The 18,778-nt window shown below is 53.3% G+C and overlaps 2 protein-coding genes across 5 annotated transcripts in view; both read left to right on the top strand.

Annotated features, from left to right (window-relative positions):
- The first annotated feature begins 3,860 nt into the window (after positions 1-3,860).
- Positions 3,861-18,778, top strand: part of SLC5A3 (solute carrier family 5 member 3) — a 31,507-nt gene continuing 16,589 nt past the window's right edge. Inside the window, exon 1 of one of the 3 annotated variants that reach the window (XM_045852641.1) lies at positions 3,861-3,995. The gene's annotated coding sequence lies outside the window, so the exon portion shown is untranslated. Of the gene's footprint in view, positions 3,996-15,162; positions 15,259-17,226; positions 17,278-18,778 lie in introns of those variants that run through there. The other 2 variants (XM_045852643.1, XM_045852642.1) reach the window with 2 other exon arrangements.
- MRPS6 (mitochondrial ribosomal protein S6) overlaps positions 3,870-18,778 on the top strand; it is a 54,897-nt gene continuing 39,988 nt past the window's right edge. Inside the window, exon 1 of one of the 2 annotated variants that reach the window (XM_045852644.1) lies at positions 3,870-3,995. In XM_045852644.1, coding sequence (XP_045708600.1) covers positions 3,951-3,995 — 45 coding nt within the window. In that variant the 5' untranslated portion in view covers positions 3,870-3,950. Of the gene's footprint in view, positions 3,996-17,241; positions 17,278-18,778 lie in introns of those variants that run through there. The other variant, XM_045852645.1, reaches the window with a different exon arrangement.

Raw genomic sequence — 18,778 nt, 5'->3', positions numbered from 1 at the left:
CCATTGTACTGCATTGTAAAAATTGATTTTCTTTATTCGCCCCTGCACCTCTAGACTGCTCGCCTGTCTTGGCTATTATGAACAATGCTTCCATGGACAGGGGAGTGCAGACACCATTTCGAGATCTTGATTTCCGTTCTTTGAGATATGGGATTGCTAGATCGTAAGGTAGTTCGGCATTTATTTTTTCTTTCAGGAGCCTCCATGCCACTTTCCCCTTACAGCCTGCGCAACAGTGCATGAGGGGTCCTTCCTTCCACCTCCTCCCAACACCTACGATTCCTTGACTTTTTGATACAGCTATCCTAACAGATGTGAGAGAATGTATTATTGCGGTTTTGATTTGCATTTCCCAGATGACTTGCGACATTGAGCATCTTTATCTTCTTTGGCGAAACTGAGTTGCTTTGCCCATTTTAAAATCAGGCTATTTATTCAGCTATCAAAGTGTTTGAGTTCCTTATGCACTTTGGATATTAATCCCTTATCAGACACATGGTCTGCAAATATTTCCCCCCCATTCCGCAGGTTGCCTTTTCATTGTGTTGTTTCCATTGCTGAGCGGAAGGTTTTTAGTTTGGTGCAATCCCACGTGTCCGTGTTTGCTTTTGCTGCCTAGGCTCCTGTGTCATATCCAGAACATGGTTATCAAGGCCAATGTCAAGAAGCTTCCCCTGTTTCTCCCCCCTGGGAGTTTGATGATGCCAGGGCTTATGTGTAAGTCTTGAATCCATCTTGAGTTGACTTTTCATCTGTGCTGTGAGATAAAGGTCCGGTTCATTCTTTTGCTTGTGGATGTCATGTTCCCAACATCACACGCTAAGGGGACCCCCTCTCCCCACCACGTGCTCTCGGCAACCCTGCTGGGCGTCAGTTGGCTGTGCACGTGTGGGTTTATTTCAGGGCTCTGTGTCCTGTTCCGTTGGCCTAGATGTCTGTTTTTACGCCAGTACTCTCACACTTTGGATTACCACGGCTTTGTCACATGGTTTAAAATCGGCGGGCGTGATGCCTCCAGCTTTATTCTTCTTGCTCAGAATTGCTTTGGTTATTCAGGGTCTTTTGTGGTTCCACAGGAATTTTATGACTCCATTTGTGTAAAAAATACCATTGGGATTTTGATAGGAATTACATTGGATCTATAGGTTGCTTTGGTTAGTATGGACTTTTTAAGAATATTCTTTTAACCCAGGAACATGGGCTATCTTTCCATTTATTTGTGTCTGCTTCAATTCCTTTCATCACTGTTTGACAGTTTTCAGCGTACAGATCTTTCACTGCCTTGGTTAGCTTAGTCCTAAGTTTTGGAGTAATTTTTTAAAATTAAGACATTAGCTCCTGCTGTGATATTTTATGTTTCTAAATGATGAGTATATGCAGTATAAAGTTAAAAAGATGTTTTTGTGAAGTTTAGTAGGAAGACATTAAATGTGCAGCAGCATTTCTTTTGATTTTTAAAAAAGATTTTATTTATTTATTTTTAGAGAAGGAAGGGAGGGAGAAAGAGAGAGAGAGAGAGAGAAACATCAGTGTGCGGTTGCTGGGGGCCGTGGCCTGCAACCCAGGCATGTGCCCTGACTGGGAATCGAACCTGTGATGCTTTGGTTTGCAGCCCACACTCAATCCACTGAGCTATGCTAGCCAGGGCTCTTTTGATTTTATTACTCATTTTTAATGACCTCACCAGCATTCTGGGGCTGTGCTTTAAAAAGAAATGTTGAAAGGGGAAAATCGGGGTAGCTATCCTCTCTCCCTTTCAGAACAAATGGAATGAGCTGGCAGGTGCCCCCCAGGCAGGGATGGCTCAGGGTGCTGAAGCCTTAGTCAAATCAGGCTAATTTCCTTATTCCACTTGTCACGTTGGAGGAAGTAGAGGGAGAAGCAGGATCCTCACTCACCGCTAGGAATGAGGGAAAAACTGTGGAGTTTCCAGAGGAAGTGCTAAAAGTTGAAGTCAGCTCACTGTACTGCTGAGGTCTTAGGCTTGACATAGTACTTCCGGGTCCATATTTTCTCATTCCCCAAATGGGACATGGTTCATAACACCAGGAAGAGTTGACATAGGGACCACCCTGGAAAATCTGTAAGGGCCAGAAGTGCCTTGCTTCCTTCTGTTGCTTAACTTAGAGTAAGTAGTCTCCTCTTTTAAACTAAGGGTGAACTTAATCTATGCCAACCAGTAACTTGTATCAACTTGTAGTAAGCCAGTATGGTTTCTCTTTGGAAGAACAGGGGTTATGAAGAAGTTCAAGAATAGATAAGGTCGTGTCCAAAGCACCCTTACCCTTTGTGGGGGAGGGAAAGCAGATGAGAAGTAGCGAAGTCTCTGGACAAGGTGACCAATGGGAATCTCTTCTTGGTTTGTATGGAATATATGGTAAGTCCGCTAAATAATACCGACTCCTTAAACTGCGTGGCGGGAGAACCAGAGGCTGGACAAACTGTGGGCTGAACCTTCACCAAGCCTGAGTCACCTTTTGTTTGTTAGTTATGTCTGACCTGGAGCTAGGTACACCACCTTTTCGTGCCTCTATTTCTGAATCCCTGAAGCGGGGTTAATAATGGTGACTGCTTCACATGCTGCCAAGAATTTCTGATACATGCAGAAGTCTTAGTGTGGTGCCTGATGCACAACAAGCGCTCAGTAAGTTTTACCTATTATCATGAAGGCACTTTAAACTTGAGAGGCGTCTCACTTACAGACCCTTTTAATGGGGAGAGGCAGGGCAGGGGCAACACTTGCAAGGACCTGGATTCTAAGGAGTGGTGCTGGGGAAAAATGCATTTAGTACAACTGCAGGCAGAGTATAGCAGGGGCTGGAGGGAGGGGTAACCCTGTGTTCAGGAGACCCCCCTGCGCCCCAAGCCTCGCTCTCCAGGCGTGCTCAGATCCCCACGGTTCAGGCTTGAGAGCCCTCGGCTGGTCCCCTAAATAAATGCCGAGCATTAAAGAACACTGGTTTGAGCCAAAAGTATTAGCCTGCCCTTGGCAACAACACGTGGGTCATGTCCGGCTCACACAACAAATGCCCGCGTGGCTCCTCTGGGGGCAGGCATGGCTCTCGGAGATTTACGTACATCAGCTCACTCAAAGGCATCACTGCCCTGGGAAGTCGATGCCCTCCGTGTCCCCTTCGTGCAGGACCCTGGCAAGGTCAGGCAGCGGGCGGGGGATGGGCCCAAGCGGCCCCGCGCGGCGGCTCACAGCCTGGGCCCTAGGCCCACCGCTCCAGGGAAGAGGCCCAGGAAGCCGCGAGAGGGGCAGGTCGCCCGGGGCATCCCCGCCGGCCTTACGCGCCCAGCGCGGGCTCGCAGTGCAGAGCGGGCACGTTCGGGAGCCTCTGTGCCCCGCCGGGGACCGCAGAGCACGCGAGCCGGCCGCCAGCCCACCCGGAGGCGCAGGCCACCGAGAAGGTTCCTCCTGGCAGGGAGAGGCGAGCTGGAGGCGCGCGCACTGAGAGGCCCCGCACTGCAGCGCACGCGCACACCGGGGCGCACGCTCGCCCGCCCGCCGCCCAGGATGAGACGGAAGGCATGGAAAGTTCCAGCTGGTTCGAGAACCCTAGGTAGCCGGCGCGGCATTGGCCGCAGCGGCGGCGGCGGCGACAAGACCTGAGGGGGCGTAAGGGCTCCGTGGGCCTCCCCCGGCCGAACCCACAACGCTCTCCCGGCGCTACCGCCGCCGGCTCGGCGGTCCCGAGGGTCCTCGCGGGGAGCCGGGCTGTCGGGGGGCCGCGGCCGCCTTAAGAGGGGGGCGTGGCGTGGCGCGCGGGGGCGTGGCGCGCGGTCTGCGCAGCTGCCAGAGCGTTTAAGCCCGGGCTCGCGCGGCCGGAGCTGCTTTCGCCGCCCGGCAGCCTCTCGGCCTAGCGCCTCCGCGGGGGTCGGCGGTCCGCGCCTCTCAGCGTCTCGGGAGCCGGCGCGGGCCGGAGCGGCGCGCCGTGTGTTCGGGCATGCCCCGCTACGAGCTGGCTTTGATCCTAAAAGCCATGCAGCGGGTGAGTGACCTTCCCCGGAGAGCCCGACTTCCCGTGCGGGCGCCCCACGGCCGCTAGGCCGCCGCCCCTCGCCCTTCTCCTCCAGGCCGGGAGGGGGCCGGGGTCGCGGGCTGGCGTCCGCGCCGAGGGGCGCGCGGTTCGGCGAGGCCGCGTGCGCGCGGGTGGTGGGGGTGTGACCGCGGGAGCGCGGCGGCCGGGAGGGTGTGCCTCGCACGCGGCCGGCCGGCGGGGGGCGGGGGCAGGGCGGGCGGCGGGGGCAGTGGAAGGTCCGCGGAGGACACGCGCCAGCGTCCGACCCCTCTCCGTCGTCGCGAAGCTGCCTGGGTCCGGCCCCGCCGTCGCCGCCGCCGCCACCCGCCCCGCGGTCGCCCGCCCGCCCGCCCGGCCGGAACCGTCCGCGCTCAATAAAACCGTCCTCCAAAGCGTGCTGTGCAGTCGTGTCTGGACCACGGCCGCTTAGGGCCGGTCTCACGTTAAAAAACCTTTGACTTCTCTTTTTCTGACTCCAGCGGCAGTCCTGCGCCCAGTGCCCTTAGCCCCGTTTCATTCATCCAATCTGTGACCTTTTTTGCGCCTTCCGGAAGAAACTTTCCTCCCCTGCTTTCGGTTGAAATCGCGGTAGGGCGTTTCAGGTGTGGAGGGACGCTGAGCGCACCTGCAGCCCGTTTACAGGTAACGGTGGGGCCCAGGACGGGGCCCGCGGCCTGACGGCGGCTCCTCGTCCCCTGTGCTGGGTCAGGTACGCCGCAAGCCGGCGCTGGAGTCCCCCTTCTCCCGTGAATGCGGTAATGTAGCGTGTGCTGCTGTATGGTGTGTGCTTTTTTTTTTTTTCCAGGTATAATGAAAAAAAAATTACTACGTTTGAACTTTTGAAGCATGGCTTCCTTCAGTGCTAGAGACCTGGGCCAGTTTTCTGTGGGAATCGTGTTTTGGGTCAATTTGGAGGAGGGGCTTTTAGGAAGTTTGGCGGAACTCCAGCCCGGGTCGCCCGGTCCGGGCTCCGTGGAGACTGTCACAGGGCACTAGGCAGTGATTGCAGCCTCTGCCCCTTGGACGGCAGGAAAGGACCCCGTACCTCTCGTCCCCTGTGGCCGGTGGGGTGCGCAGGCCCGTGTGTCCCCCAGCTTGACATCCTAGGATTGGAGAGAAAAGATCGTAGTGTGGAGCCCCTGGCGTGGTCCCCCTTTCTTGGCCCTTGTCCCCCATATTGCTTAATGAGAGGAGAAACAGTGAAAAACAAAACCCACCTTATTGGAAAGGAAACCATTGTAATCCCGTGGAAACTGTTGGAGCTCTCCCTCTCACCTGGGCATTTGGGGAGCTACCGTGGAACCTGGTAGGCCGGTCATTGAACTCTCTGCGGTTTTACCATGTTCTGGGGAGGAAACAGGTGATCCCTGGAGAATCAGGGAGTCAGGAGCCTTTGAACTGAGACTTCAAATCCGACCCGGGCATAGCTGCCGAGTGCATTGGTTCCTGCTCCAGGCCAGCATGTGTGTTTTTGTGTCCTGTGGGTTTGGGTTTTTTTTTCCTTGGATGCTCCCGTATGCGGAGCATGCATTTCCCACCCTAGTTCAGATCAGCCACACGGCACAGTCTGGTTAAAACAGCAATTGAGTGCCTTGAAGTCCTGGGGTTGGGGGGGGGACCTTAAGGATGATCTTGGTGAGCAGTTCCGTCGAGGCCGGCTGCCAAGGTCATCATAGGACAGTGTTATGATGGTGAACTTGTGCTGAAGAGTTCCTTGACCTAAATAAAGTAAGATTAAAGAATAACAAAACTTATTTTTTGTTCACAGAAGTTACTTGTAAGTAGGTTGCAAATGTTTAAGAAACACACAGACTTGCTGGCTTTGAACAGTTTTCCTTTCAGTTTAGGAGAGCAGCGTTCTGAAATAGGGTCAGTGCATGGGGGGATGGATGGAAGAAGCTAACAGTGCGTGTATTTACTGCAGAGTGCCGCTGTGAGCTCCACACCTCTGGGAGGCTGGGGACCTGGGTTTTCATCTGCAGCAGTTTGTGCGCCCCCCCCCCCAAAGCCTGTTGGAGCTCCTCCATTTGAAGTCGCATATTTTTCGTATTTTTAGATCCTGAAATACATGCTTCTTACAGTACACCATTTCGAGGAGATGGCTTATTCCCTACCACATTTCCCCAGATCATTTACGTGTCCTGGAATTGGAGAAATCTGCTATTTTGGACAACTCTTAGAGCAGAAGTGGAAGTTGGGAGGCGGTAGTTTTCCAGCCTTTTCTTGGTTCCCAGAAGTGTTTCTCTGTTTCTTCTCTGGGGCCCTCTCGGCCTGAAGAGCATTCGCAGTCTCTTCTGGAGTGTCTTACCCTCTCTTCCCCATTGTTTTATTTCCTTTGACCCCTACCCGGACCCCTTACAATTGAGCACACTCACGAGTTTTTTAATTTAAAATGCAGAGGCCCTGTTGGGGCTCTCACAACACTGTAGCAAAGTCATTTGTGGGCGCACCCCCTTGAAAGGTTTCAGGGTACGGTAGTGCAGAGGGCGGGTTCCTCAGTCACGAGTTGCAGTGCTTCCCTCCGTTTGCAGCTGGGAGTCCCTGGAGTCTTGACTTTCGCTGTCCTCCCTTCCGCCTTTGTGCAGCGACGAGTGTGGAGACCAGGCCCTCCCCAGGAGAAATCGATTTGCAGGTGCCGTTTAGCTTGACTTTTATTTTAACGTGTGCCTGTAACAAAGTTGTTTCTATTTACCCCCAAGTTTTAATTTAGTAGGAGAAGAAGTGGGGTTAAATTCTGTAAGGGGTGTTGGGAAACAGGCCTGTGAAGGTGACGACCACATCCATTTGAAAAGACGGTTGCTGAGACCGACCTTAGACGGGGTGTGTAGGGGCATCTCCAGGGAGAGAAGATTCTGGCAGTGTCCGCACCGGCCCCAGTCAGGTAGCACCAGGGAGTTGTGTGCGTGTCTGGGAAACACAGCGTTCGGATGTGGAAGCGCGCAGCTGCGGAGAAGGGGGCTCCCGGCGTCTGTCCAGGGGGTCTGCACCCAGGGCGCGGAAGGTCTCTTCTGCCAGCTGACGAGGAAGCGGACGGCCCGCCCCCTGTCCTGCGGCGGCCGCAGTCAGGTAGATGGGGGGTGCCACGCGTTTCTTGGGCGACCTCTGACACTGATTTCTGAGCTCCTTTCTCTAAAGAGTGAGAAAATGGTCAGGGCCCTTTGATTTCACTTTGCAGTTAGATTTTAAAGACTGGTATTTAATTTCACTTGGGTAGAAGACTGAACTGCCAGTGCGGGAATGGGAAAGCCCCTGCCGTGCAGGGAAGCCCAGGACAGGCTGTGCAAACCGCAGGCGTTTGTTATCGGGATGGGTCCAGGAAGAGGAGTTTTGAGGTGGAAAAAAAGATCTGTGCAGAGCATTGACATTCTTCGGATATTCAGTTAGGAACACTTTGTCACGTCTTGTACAGGGTCCAGCGCAAAGAATGTCCCTTTTTTTTATTACAGAGTCATAAGCATGTCATTCTGTAACAACAGTTTCACACTCGAGCACACCATGTGACGTTTTAGGTGAAATGTTCAAATTAGAACCATGAATTATTACACCCACACGGTCACCCTGCCGACCACACTCGGGCAGGCGTTAACTTGTGCCGGACTCTGCTGGCCCGGATGGGCACATCCGGAGTCGGGAGCCCTGGGGAATGCTGCTTCCTGGGGTTTTCTCAAGTTTTCTACTGGGAGTTTTTACACGGGGAACTAAAGGTTAATAGTTTAAACAGTAACTGACTTAATTGCTAAATGAATGCATGCGTGTATAGTAAAACTGCATTTATGCACCTCTGGTGTTTGTTTTTCGAGTAGGAATAAGAGAGCAGATACCTAGCTTGGAAAGTTCTTTTTTTTAAAACACTTCACAAGCTATGTTTAATACTACTCACTTAGTTGTAATTTTATTGAAAAGCAGATTATATGTTAAATTTTAAGATAACTTATTGAAATAGTTCTTTAATTTACCACCTGGGATTTATAAGTTTAGAAATCAAAGTAGTGACGTTCCAGTTCCTAAAGTGTAGAAAGCAGTGGATTTTCTGATCGTGTGGTGAAGAGTTTTATTTCTCTTCACTCAAGCCTTTTTGATTAGGAAAGCTGGCAAAAGTTTTGTATTAGTTACAGAGTTGTATCTAAGTTAGGATCTTCTGAAAACAATAGCTACAAAGTGTTTGCACTTAACATACCTTTGGGGGAGGCATAGGGATCTCAGGAGAAAGTTAGCTGGAAACACCTGAGTTCTAGCTGTCAGACAGTGAAGTTATTTTTTTTTTCCTTCCCATGGGCGCTCCTTGAACAGCTTAGCTTGTATCTTTAATAATCACCCTTTGTGGGTTTTGTCTGCTTGAAATCGGACAACTTAAAATGGTTATCCAGTGATGAAAGACTGCAGCTCTGTGGACAATGTCATGCTTTCATCTGGTATTAAAGTGGACGAAGGAGTCCCCGTCCCGCCCCTGTGCCACCGCTGAGGTGCAAGGAGTGGCGGGCCCGAGGAGTCCTTCCCCACAGACACGGGCGCACGTGCGAAGAGCAGCGCCCGTTGGAAGTTGCCCTTCTGCACTCCCGTCTTTGTCTTGTTGCTCGTGACTCTCGTTTGATACTGACGTGCGGGGGTTTTTCAAATCTGGGTATTTACATGCAGACTGCAGTTGGGTCTTCCTGCCTTTAGACGGTACCGTCACCTTAAAGAAGACTGAGAGTGTTGGAAAGAAACGAGGGACGTGTCCTGTCAGCTGGCGCCTTTGCCGTAGTTGTGGTGCAGGGGTGATGCTTCTGTTCAAGATAAGGGGTGCCTCTCTTTAGTGGAAGGCAGTATTCTTAAGCAGCAACAGGGATCATCATCAGCATGTAATTATTTCTCAGGGACATCAAATATAAGGAATTAGTCCAATTTAAGAAAGTCACTCAAATTTAATGGAAGTCTGGTAAGTTACTGATTTAAAGAAGAAGCACCCTCAGAAGTCTGGGCAGGGCAGTCCCCCCAGCTCTCTCAGGCTTGTTGTTCTCATTTGGAGGAGGAGGTGGCGAACGGGGGGCCCCCGGCCAATCTGACCAGCTGCCTGCGTTCGTGAGGCCTGGGAGTGGAGAAAGGTTACGTGTTTAAAGAGTTGGGGGGTGGAAATCAAAATAATATTTTATGACGTGACATTTATGTGAAATTCAAATGTCAGAGTCGTAAATGCTGGTGTCTTGTTTGTATTTACGGTCCGGTCTTCTGTGGAAATCAGCTGACCCTGGTTCGGAGTGTGCAGACGCCGTTTCCCGGGCTCAGGGTTCCCCTCAGCCGCTGGCGCTGTTTCCCAGCATCCTGCTTTGATTGCTTCCTTTCCCTCCTCATTATGTGCTGTGCCTTTGACCTTCATGTGGGCGACCTTCCTTTTTTGGGAACAGGCTAAGGATTCTGGCATTTTGTACTTCACCTGTGCTGGTTACAGCCCCTGGGTGTCTCTCCTTGGCGCTGCAGACTCAGCGTGGCGCAGGTTTAAAGAGTTGTCCACCCCAAACTTACCTCATTTCCCCTCACGGGTTCTCTGTCTCCTGTCACCTGGAGCTGAACAAACTTCAGTCTGTGTGTTCCTTGATCTCCACCCCACCCGGTCTCTCCTCTGTCCTGGATGACCGCTCGTCCTTCTTGCTCGGTTCTCGCAGTGTCGTGGCCGGTCTCCCTAACATACTGCTGAGGGGTTGATGCCTGTAAATATGCTTCCTGGAGTGCAAAAATACATTGTTCTTAAGATGCTTTAAAAGAATTAAATTGAAATGCATTTTCAACAAAATAATACAAAGCCTTTTCAGTTATTTCACTGCCTTCACATACTGATTGATTGTGTCAGTATTGCTATGTTACAGCACACCCCTTTTTGCAAAGAAGACGTTCAGATGAATTGTAGCCCCCAAGGCTGCCTGCCGCAGGTCCCACAGATACCATTCTGTTACTTTCTGGGGTGCTGTGGCACACGGCATTCCTGGGAGCGCCCTCCCTTTCCACGGCGCTCCATCGCCTCTGGGAGCTCCTGCCGCAAGGCCGCTTTACCTCCCGGCACGTCGAACGGCGGTTGAAAGAAGACATGCACTGTCGCCTCGCACACGGTGATCTTCCCTCTGGGCCTGCGTGGGGTTCCGGGTCCTGCCTCGTGGACCGCCGCTCAGTGTCCAGTGAAGGGGTGGAAGTCTCTCACCTTCTTGCTCGATTACGGAGTCACAGCCTCTCAAAGCTCGAGCCTGTTTCGTTCCTGTCCCGTGCTCTGCTGTGCGCATGAGGTCCACACTCCCTTAGCTGCCTTACAGAGAACACTGCTGTCGTCTCTTCAGGACAGTCCTTGGGTGTGATAGCTCCTGGGTGTGTGCTGGCCTCTTGTGCTAGTGAGTTGCTTTCAAGTCAGTGCACCTGGCTTGCACTGGGTGAGTTGTGTGCTTGTCTGAAGTCGTGGTGGCTTGTAACACTTTCAGGGCAGGGAATCTTGTTCTTACAATAATAATTTAAATATGTCAACTGTGAAAATGAGTACAGACTTCCCCTGCACACCTCCACCCCCTGAAAACAGTTGGCTGTTTTAGAGCGATCTGATGAAGGCGAGTCACTAGCAACGACTGCGGGCTCAGATGCGGCCGCAGTAAGTGAACGTTGGAGAGGAGGAGCAGCAGTAGCCCGGGAAGACTGTGGAGACCGCCTCTCAGAGGCAGAAGGGTCTCTCAGAGCCGTCCGCTGTGAGGAGGCCGACTACGGAGCCGCACGCCCTTCCCTCCTCCGAGCGCTCCCACCCCACGTTGAGACTGGCACATGCACATACATTTATGTGTTAAACTTAAGTAAAATGTTTAAGGTATGTATGTGTGATTTTTTGATTTTCCACTTGAGCTTTAATCCCTTTTCCCCCTACTACTTCTGGATGTGAGTGCTGCTGCTTCAGTGAGAGCTCTGACTTCTGTTACTCGAACCGGACAGAAGAACGTGAGACTCTGGGTGAAGATGATGGCTCTTTTGTGTTGGCATGAACAGACCTGGCACGGGGCCCTGGGAAGCCTTAGAGACAGATCACAGCCTGGGCCGGCTGCTGGCACCTGCTCCCTGGGGACTGCGCCCGGTCTGGGCCCCCGTTTTCTCGTCTCCGGAAGGGGAGCGTGCCCCCGGGTGGAGAGCCCTGGAGGAGGAGGTGCTGACGTGACCTCGGTGACCTCGGAGGCAGTGGCTGCGCGGTGCGCCATGCCCTTGGCTGTGTGATCTCGGGCAAGTCACGGAACTTTCTTGCCCGGTTTTCCACTTCCGTCTTACTGATGAAGAGACTCCCGAAGATGCCTTATGTAAGTTATTTTATCAGAATCTGAGACTGAGTCCAGCCTGGAATGTAGTGCTTTGTCAGTAAAGAACGAACGAACGAGAGCCATTCTGCATTAATAGTTCGCACATGACGGTAATCAAACAAGGGCAGACACTTGCGTCTGTGTGATGTAGACTGTGTGAGGGATGCCATGAACTCCGCCTGCGTGGGCCGGCCTCTCTGTCAGACGTGCGTGTCGCTCCTTCCGCAGCCGCTGGCCTGGGCCGGGCCTGTGCGCGCCGGGACTCCTCCGGACCGGCTCCGCCGTGTCTGCACCTGGGCTTCGTGCTCGTCTCTGCGCCCTTCCTTCCTCAGCCAGGACTTAGTGGGGCCTGAGCGTGCGCCTCAGGTCAGGAGGTCGGGCCAAGTGGAGGACAGAGGAAGTGGGAAGAATTACGTACTGTTTATAGGTCAGCGCTAAGGCGAACAGAGGCAGGTGTGGGAGAAAAACAAAAAAAGAGGAATTTTAACTTACTCCATAAATGTGTGGTTGCCAGTTGTCCGATTGCCAAAGGTGTAAGGCTGACTACTTTCTACTAGAACCAACAGAGCAGATACAATAACCCAGATGATTTCTGCTTTACGTGGTATTTTCGGTTAATATTTTACTTTTCATTTTGATGCAGCAAAAATTTGCATCTTCTAATTTGTGATTTTAAGAGATTTGTTTCATTCCTATTGGTACAGATTTTGTTTATAATGAAATTAAAATAAAACAGTATTTTACATGATTGCACATTGCTGGAATGTATATATTTCATTAACATGCTTAATTGGTATCTTTAGTTATTGTCTTGTAAGCTGGAAGTCCCTGCGCTCCAACAAGTCAAAAATAAGACCTCCTGCAAGAGAAGATGCATGTTTTTGTTGTGTACGTAACTGCTGTTCTTTTAAACCCAGCTGTGTTTCAGGCTGCACTTTTGCACCTTCACTGGTTTCACCCTGAGGCTGCGTGATGGGGTGTCCGGTGGGGCGGGGTGTGGGGCGCTGCGGGGCGGGCCTGTGGGACGTGTGTGAGAGTGCACGGGGGGGGGGTGACGGAACGAGTGTGACCAAGAGGAATAGTGACGCCGGTTAACTTTTAGATCATTTTTATCCTTTTTTGGAGATGGCAGGGTGAAGTGTGAATGTGTTCATGGGTTAATAAAAGCTATTTAACCAAGTTGCCTAAGGAATAGATTTTAATTCTTTTTAAGTACTGTGTTTTCAACTGGTAAGTATGAATGGCTGTCATCAGCCTTAGAGGACTGTGTCACAGTTTGGAGTGTTTTAATTCAGGGTGCAAAGTGTTGGGTGGGCGTGTGGCTGGAGGGAAAGGGGTATGCGTGGGTGGGTGCGTGTGTGCGCGTGTGCCGGTGCTCACTACTCCTGTCTGCTGCTGCCGCTGCCGCTGTGGGAGTGCGGGCCTGGTTTTGCCGGCTCCTTCTCTTCTGCCCCGTTCCACCCAGAACCCAAGGTTTTGCAGGGAATCTGACTTTCCTGATATCGGCAATTAACTAAAAAAGACTTAAGCACCATGGACCAGATGAAATGTATTTGTTGGTTAGAGACAGCTACCGTCTTGTAATTTCTGATTTAGATCATTGGTTTTAGATCTTCCTTGTCTTGAGACCTCCCGAAGTGTGACTTAGTGTGAACTGTTGGGTGTCAACTTTGCCTTTTTTTTTTTTTAATGTCTGGGTGATTTACAACCTCTGAAAAGTTTGAAATGCTGCTTCCGGGCAAAGACAGCTTTGTTTAGAAAATGACTTTTTTTTTGGCTTGAGGTATATCTATCTGTGAAGTACCCATTAGCGTATATGACGCATGGTCTTGAAAAAGTGTTACCACGGAAAAAAGGTGCCCCTCCAGACAGGGAGTAGAGCAAGGAGACGACAGAGGGCTGTTTCTGACCAGGCTCCCTGTCGTCACAGAGCAGAGGCCACATTATCACCTGGACTGACTTTTTTCTCACTTTCCCGCTCACTCCCAATATGTAGCAGCAGATCGCAAATACAAGCTCAGGTCCGGTTTGCTCATCCTGCTTTTCAAGCCCGGTGCAGTCGACTTGTTGGGTCCCCTGGTCCCGCAGTTGTGTTTGCTCTGATTACACTTCCCTCCCTGCGGGGTCCCTGCTCACCCCGGGACACTTCCTGGAGGCGGGTGTGAGTGGGAGCTTGCACACGAGATCGTGAGGGACCGTGTGGACCTGACAACACAAAATCTTGACCTGGAACCTTCTGTGCCCCTAAACCGGCAGTGCCTGCTTCTGCTCGAGAATGAAGTCCTGGTTTTGTCTTTCTTTAGCCTTCGCTTAGCTGTTAGAGCATTTTCCCCCACCCCAACCTGGCTGTTTCAGTGCTTTAACTCTGTGAGGGGAAGAGTCCCAAGTGCACCTGTGACAGCCAGGTCGCTGTGGACGTGGAGTAGTCCCGTGTGAGAAAACCCTTGTGGTGAGCGTCAGCTGCACTTGGATTTCAGGCGCCGGGCACCCTCGGGCGGGAGCCTCTGCTCTGTCCGAGGGGCGGGGAGCCAGGGCGGGTCCCAGGCTCCTGGTGTTTCCAGTCTGCGTGCGGATGCCCTCTGTGGACGTGGCGAGTGTGAAACAGTCAGCCCTGGCTTAGATTCCGGCTGAAGCGTGTTTCTGCTGTTGAATGAAGTGCTGAACTTGGGGGTAGGACTTTTGCTGGGCAGATGTGACAGGAAAGGTACGTTTAAGTGTCCTGTTAGAAATCGCTTGAACCTGTTACGTAAATGTATGACCCAGGAGTAGGCTGTTCTAATTGTCACGCTTTTGCTTGTGTACTGCTTACCCTCTGCCTTGTCAGCGTTTGTACGAGGAAGCAGTTGTGTGAAGTACGCCGTCGCGACCACCTCGGACACCAAGTTTCTGCCGGGGGCGACCTGCAGTCCGGCGGACTCGGGCGGCAGCGGCAGCCTCGGGCTTGCGGTTCCCACCTGCGGACGGACACCTGGGGGCTTTTACAAACTCAGTTTAAGAAGATGAATGCGAAGAAGAGAAATTCCTCCTGATATCACTTTCTTTATTGAACATTTTATCTGATTAAGGTGGAATAATTGGAAGCTGTAATTTCAAGGTCTCCTGCCTTTGACATCCAGCACAAGCAGCTGCAACCCTGATTTGCCATATTTTCACACCGGGCTGTTGTCCTGTGTGTGAGATGCCAGGAGAAACTCCAGCTGCGTTTCGTGATCTCCATGGTGGTACCTCAGTTTCGTGCCCGTCTTCTAGGTTCATTCAGACCATAATTTTTCCCGGTCCTCCCAAATATTGTCCAATTATCCTATTAATGTGTTTTATACTTCTTGAAAATCTTATATTCCCCAAGCTTTGGAGAAAACTAGAAAGTTTTTAAATTTTCCAACCAAAAGTATATGCCTGAGGAAACATTCCAATTTTAGGATCTTTTTTTATTTATGACCCGGCCTCCTTGGAGAATTGAAGTCTGGTCTACCAGAAAGACTCTGGTGTTGATGTTTTCTGGCCTCGGTCACATGGAGAAGTTGAAACTTCCATCTCTGTTCTGGGATGGTTTTTCCAGGAATACAGACCTGGAACCGAGTGGGACGAGAACGGAAGACCTGAGGGCGGGCCGCGCGTGGCCCCGGGTGGGTGTTGCGCCTCTCTGAGCCTTCGGGTTTGCGTCACCCAATGCTCAGTGGCCGGTGTAAGCAGGGCCGCACGTGATTTCCCTTTTACGGCTGAAAGGACAGGCTGGAGGGCGCCCGGGGTCACTCAGCCGTGCACTCAGCGGCTGGGCCGGGACGCGATGGCGGTCTCTCGAGCCGGGTCCGGGCCCAGTGGCGGTGCAGCCCGAGCCCCTGCAGGCCGGACGAAGTGCTGCTGCGCGTCTCTTCCCGGCAGGAGCCGGTGTTTGGGGAGCAGAGGGACACGCTGCGGGACCAAGCACTGGCTTTGGGGTAGGTTGCATTCTAGTCAGAGACAGCAGGATAAAGGGGCAAAACGTGGCAGACTCCACCTTCGCCAGAGTGCTCAGGCCCGGTGGTGGGACGAGAGGGTGCAGTGAGGGCCCTTTGAGTCCCTTGCCGGGGACAGGAGCAGGACGGCCCTGGGTGGGGTCGGGCAGGCTTGCTCACGGGCGGCCGCAGGCCCGGCCAGAGAGGAGCAGCGAGCGGCCCTGGAGGCGGGTCAGTGCCGCGTCTTCCCACAGGGCCTCCCCATCCGGTGGCCGCTCTGGACGTTGCCGCGGGCACTGGGTACCGCACTTCGGGTGAGAATTAAGACTCGGGCCGGGCTCACCCCGAAAACTGCATAGTTCAGGGAGCCTCCTGCCACCCCGTTCCAGTAGCTCGTCAACGTTTACCAGTCTTGCTTCATCTCCAGTCCCCCCGTTTTTTTTTTTTTGCTGGACTATTTTATATATTTTTAACTTTATCTTAAAATTTTAAACCTTTAGAATTGTTGCAAGAACAGTTAATGCCTGTAAGCCTTTTGCCTGTATCACTCATTGTTAGAAGTATCCATGTTTGCCCTATTTTAAGAATCTCTGTCATTGGAAAGTTGTAGGCATCTTGACGTGGCTTTCTTAGGATCAGGGGCTTCTTCCAGCCAAAACAACCCTTGCACTGAAATTCGACCTTGATTCAGCGCTGTTCTAAATTGTCAGATTTATGTTCAAGTTTGCCGTTATTCCAGTAAATATCCTGTAGTTTTCTAATACGGCATTCAGTTAAGGATCCTGCATCTAGTTCAGCCACCTTGGTCTGGGAAGTTCTCAAACCGTTGTCATCACTGGTCTGCGGAACCCCTCACTCTGGATTTGTCTGGCGGTTCCCTCACGGGTCACAGGTCATTGGCAGGAGGGTCACGGCCAGGTGTCGGGGCACCCCGTCGGGAGGCGCTCTGGGCCGTCTCACTGGTGACGCCGGGCAGTCCGCTGAGGTAGGCGGTGTCCGTCAGCGCGCTCCATTGCAAACGTGCCTTTGTCCCTTTTGTAACTGACTTATGGAGTGACAAGCTTGAGACGGGACGTTCTTTTCTCCAGCATGTTCCCTCTGGTTTCGGCCTCTGTTGGCAATTTTGAACCAGTTATCGCTGGATCACGTGGAAGCGAATGCAGACAGGAAATTTCACCTGGAAATGTCGAGGATGTGTCTGAAAGATGAGGCCTTCTACAGAGACAACCTTAGGGCCTTTATGCAATGCTGAACCAGTCCATGGTCAGATTCCCTGAGTTGTCTCAGTTGTTTCTCCACAGCTGGCGTGCACGAACCTGAACCCAAACAAGGTCCAGATCGATGGCTCCCTAAGTCCCACGCGCCAGGTAGCGGCCGTCCTGTCAGCGACAGGCCGCGTGCGTGGCAGTGGTGTACCGCACAGCCCCGGGGGTCATGGTGCTGCCATCTAGGCGTGTAAGTAAGTGCCTCTGAGGGCCGCAGAGTGGCCAGGCTGCCTAAGGGGCCGCTTTTCAGACCCTGTCCTCGTCCTTAACTGCTGCAGGGCTGGAGTAGCTCCCCCCACCCCCCGAATTTGGTTAATTATTTCCTGGTGTCTTATTGCTCTTGGGGTCTGGGTGTTTTCTGTAAACCCGCAGGTAGAACAGTCCCAGTGGATTCAGGGTGTTTGGTTTGGCAGGAGCACGTGAGCGTGCCTGGGTGTGGCACCCACTGGGGGCACGCGCCTGCCTTGAAGAGGGGAGAGGAGTCCTTGGCCGGCGCGGTGTCGGCGGCCCCGGCAGCCTTTCCGGTGAGGGTCCCACAGCCCTCGTCTCCCCTGCCTGGGACGTGGTTGCTCGGCAGTGCAAAGGGCGGCTTTCCAGTTGCATCATCATCCCTGTATTGATTTTTCTCTGACTGGTGTTTATTTCCACTTCATGTGCAGCTCCCTGGAAAGTGTAGGAAAGGATATCCCTCACCTTCACAGAGGATGTTTCTGGATCCCGGTAGTGACCCCGTCTGATGTCCTCAGTTTTACCATCTGTGAGTTGGGGACCGTTACTGTGCCTGCCTCCTGGGGTCTTCATGAAGGTCCGATGAGTGGATGACACATGTCGTGGAGAAGTGCCGCCTGGCACAGGTGGTGGTGAGAGGTGGTTACTGCAGTGAACCGAACTGGCCTGTCTCCTGGGAACTGGAACTCTCCCCGGGCAGGGGAGAGGCGGGAGTTCCTGCTCAGCCGACCTCAGCAGGGTGCCGGGCCTGCGGAGAGGGGGTCGAGAGGAAGTGCTGTCCGCTCGCGCCCACCTGAGTTCGCTATGGCGCGGAGGTGGCTGCGGCACAGAAAGCACGCGTGTGAGGAAGGTCTGCGTCTGTCACTGCCCCCGCGAGGGGCACGTCCACAGTCGCAGTGGTCCAGTCTGGAGCACACTGGGACAGGGAGGCGGTGCCATGCAGGGCGGTGGGCAGGCCCCTCGGTGGGTGGATGGGATGAGGGGGTGGCAGCAGAGACGGACCTCTGCTCCGTCGTGGCCCAGGGAGACTTCCATGGGCAGAGGGCGTCCTCGCCGAGTTCGATGCGCCCGGGGTGGAAGACTGAGACCGCCGCTCACTTCGGGGGCTGGGGGAGCGCTCTCCTGCCTGGCCTCGCAGTCTGCCAGCTCTCGCCGTTTTAAAGAGAAAGCCACTGCTGGCGATTGTGTAGGGTGCCGGAGCTCAGCAGTGTCGATCAATCGGGGACTTGGTTACTGACACCTGACTCGTTCCTTTAGTAGCAGGCACTCGAGCACCGGCCACGTGCCCGGCAGTGCCCCAGACCCAGAGCACGTCCGCGAGCCACGCGGGCGCGGCTCTGCCCTCACGGAGTTTGCTTTCTGGCGGCGTGGAGACAAGCGCAGGGGCAGTCTGTGGTGTGTTAGAAGGTGGTGAGTGCCGTGGCAGCAGTGAAGCAGGACGAGGAGGAAGTGAGACGGTGGGGGACGTGACTCGCAAGCAGCGATGTGAATGAGCGGAGAGCACGCCTGGTGAAGGCCTGGGTGAGTGCCGTGCGTGGGAAGCGGCGTCGAGACCCTGAGGCCTGTTCTGCACAGTGCGCGTTGTGACCTGAGTGGGGACAGCTGGCCGTGTGCATTGCTGCCTTGTAGTGGGCCAAGGGCCAGAGCTTCGGGGGCAGGGTTAGAGACCAGGGCAGTTGGTTCGCTGGGTGCGGTGTGTTGATGATCCGGACCGCGGTGCCAGCAGATAAGATGAGCGGTGGTCTGGCTCGGACACGCCTGTGAGACAGAGCCAGCAGGCCGGGGGTCGGTTGTGCGTGCGGTGCGAGAGTGCGAGCGAGCTGTGCGAGGACGACGGGTACTTCGGCTTGAGCAGTGGTGAGGGTGGAGCTGCCTTTCTCGGAGAGCGGGACAGGGTTACAGGGTACGACCCAAATTATTGACACGCCCAAGCTAAAGGGTGGGTGGCCACGAACACTTAGTTCACCGTCCCGTGCATTTCCTCTCTCCGCCCGAGACGCCCGTACCTGGGACTTCTTGGTTTCGACTCT

The sequence above is a fragment of the Phyllostomus hastatus genome, unplaced genomic scaffold (genome assembly GCF_019186645.2).
Source record: "Phyllostomus hastatus isolate PE091 unplaced genomic scaffold, TTU_PhHast_1.1 phas_contig_948, whole genome shotgun sequence".
Lineage (NCBI taxonomy): Eukaryota > Metazoa > Chordata > Mammalia > Chiroptera > Phyllostomidae > Phyllostomus > Phyllostomus hastatus.
This window is presented reverse-complemented; position numbering and strand designations above follow the sequence as displayed.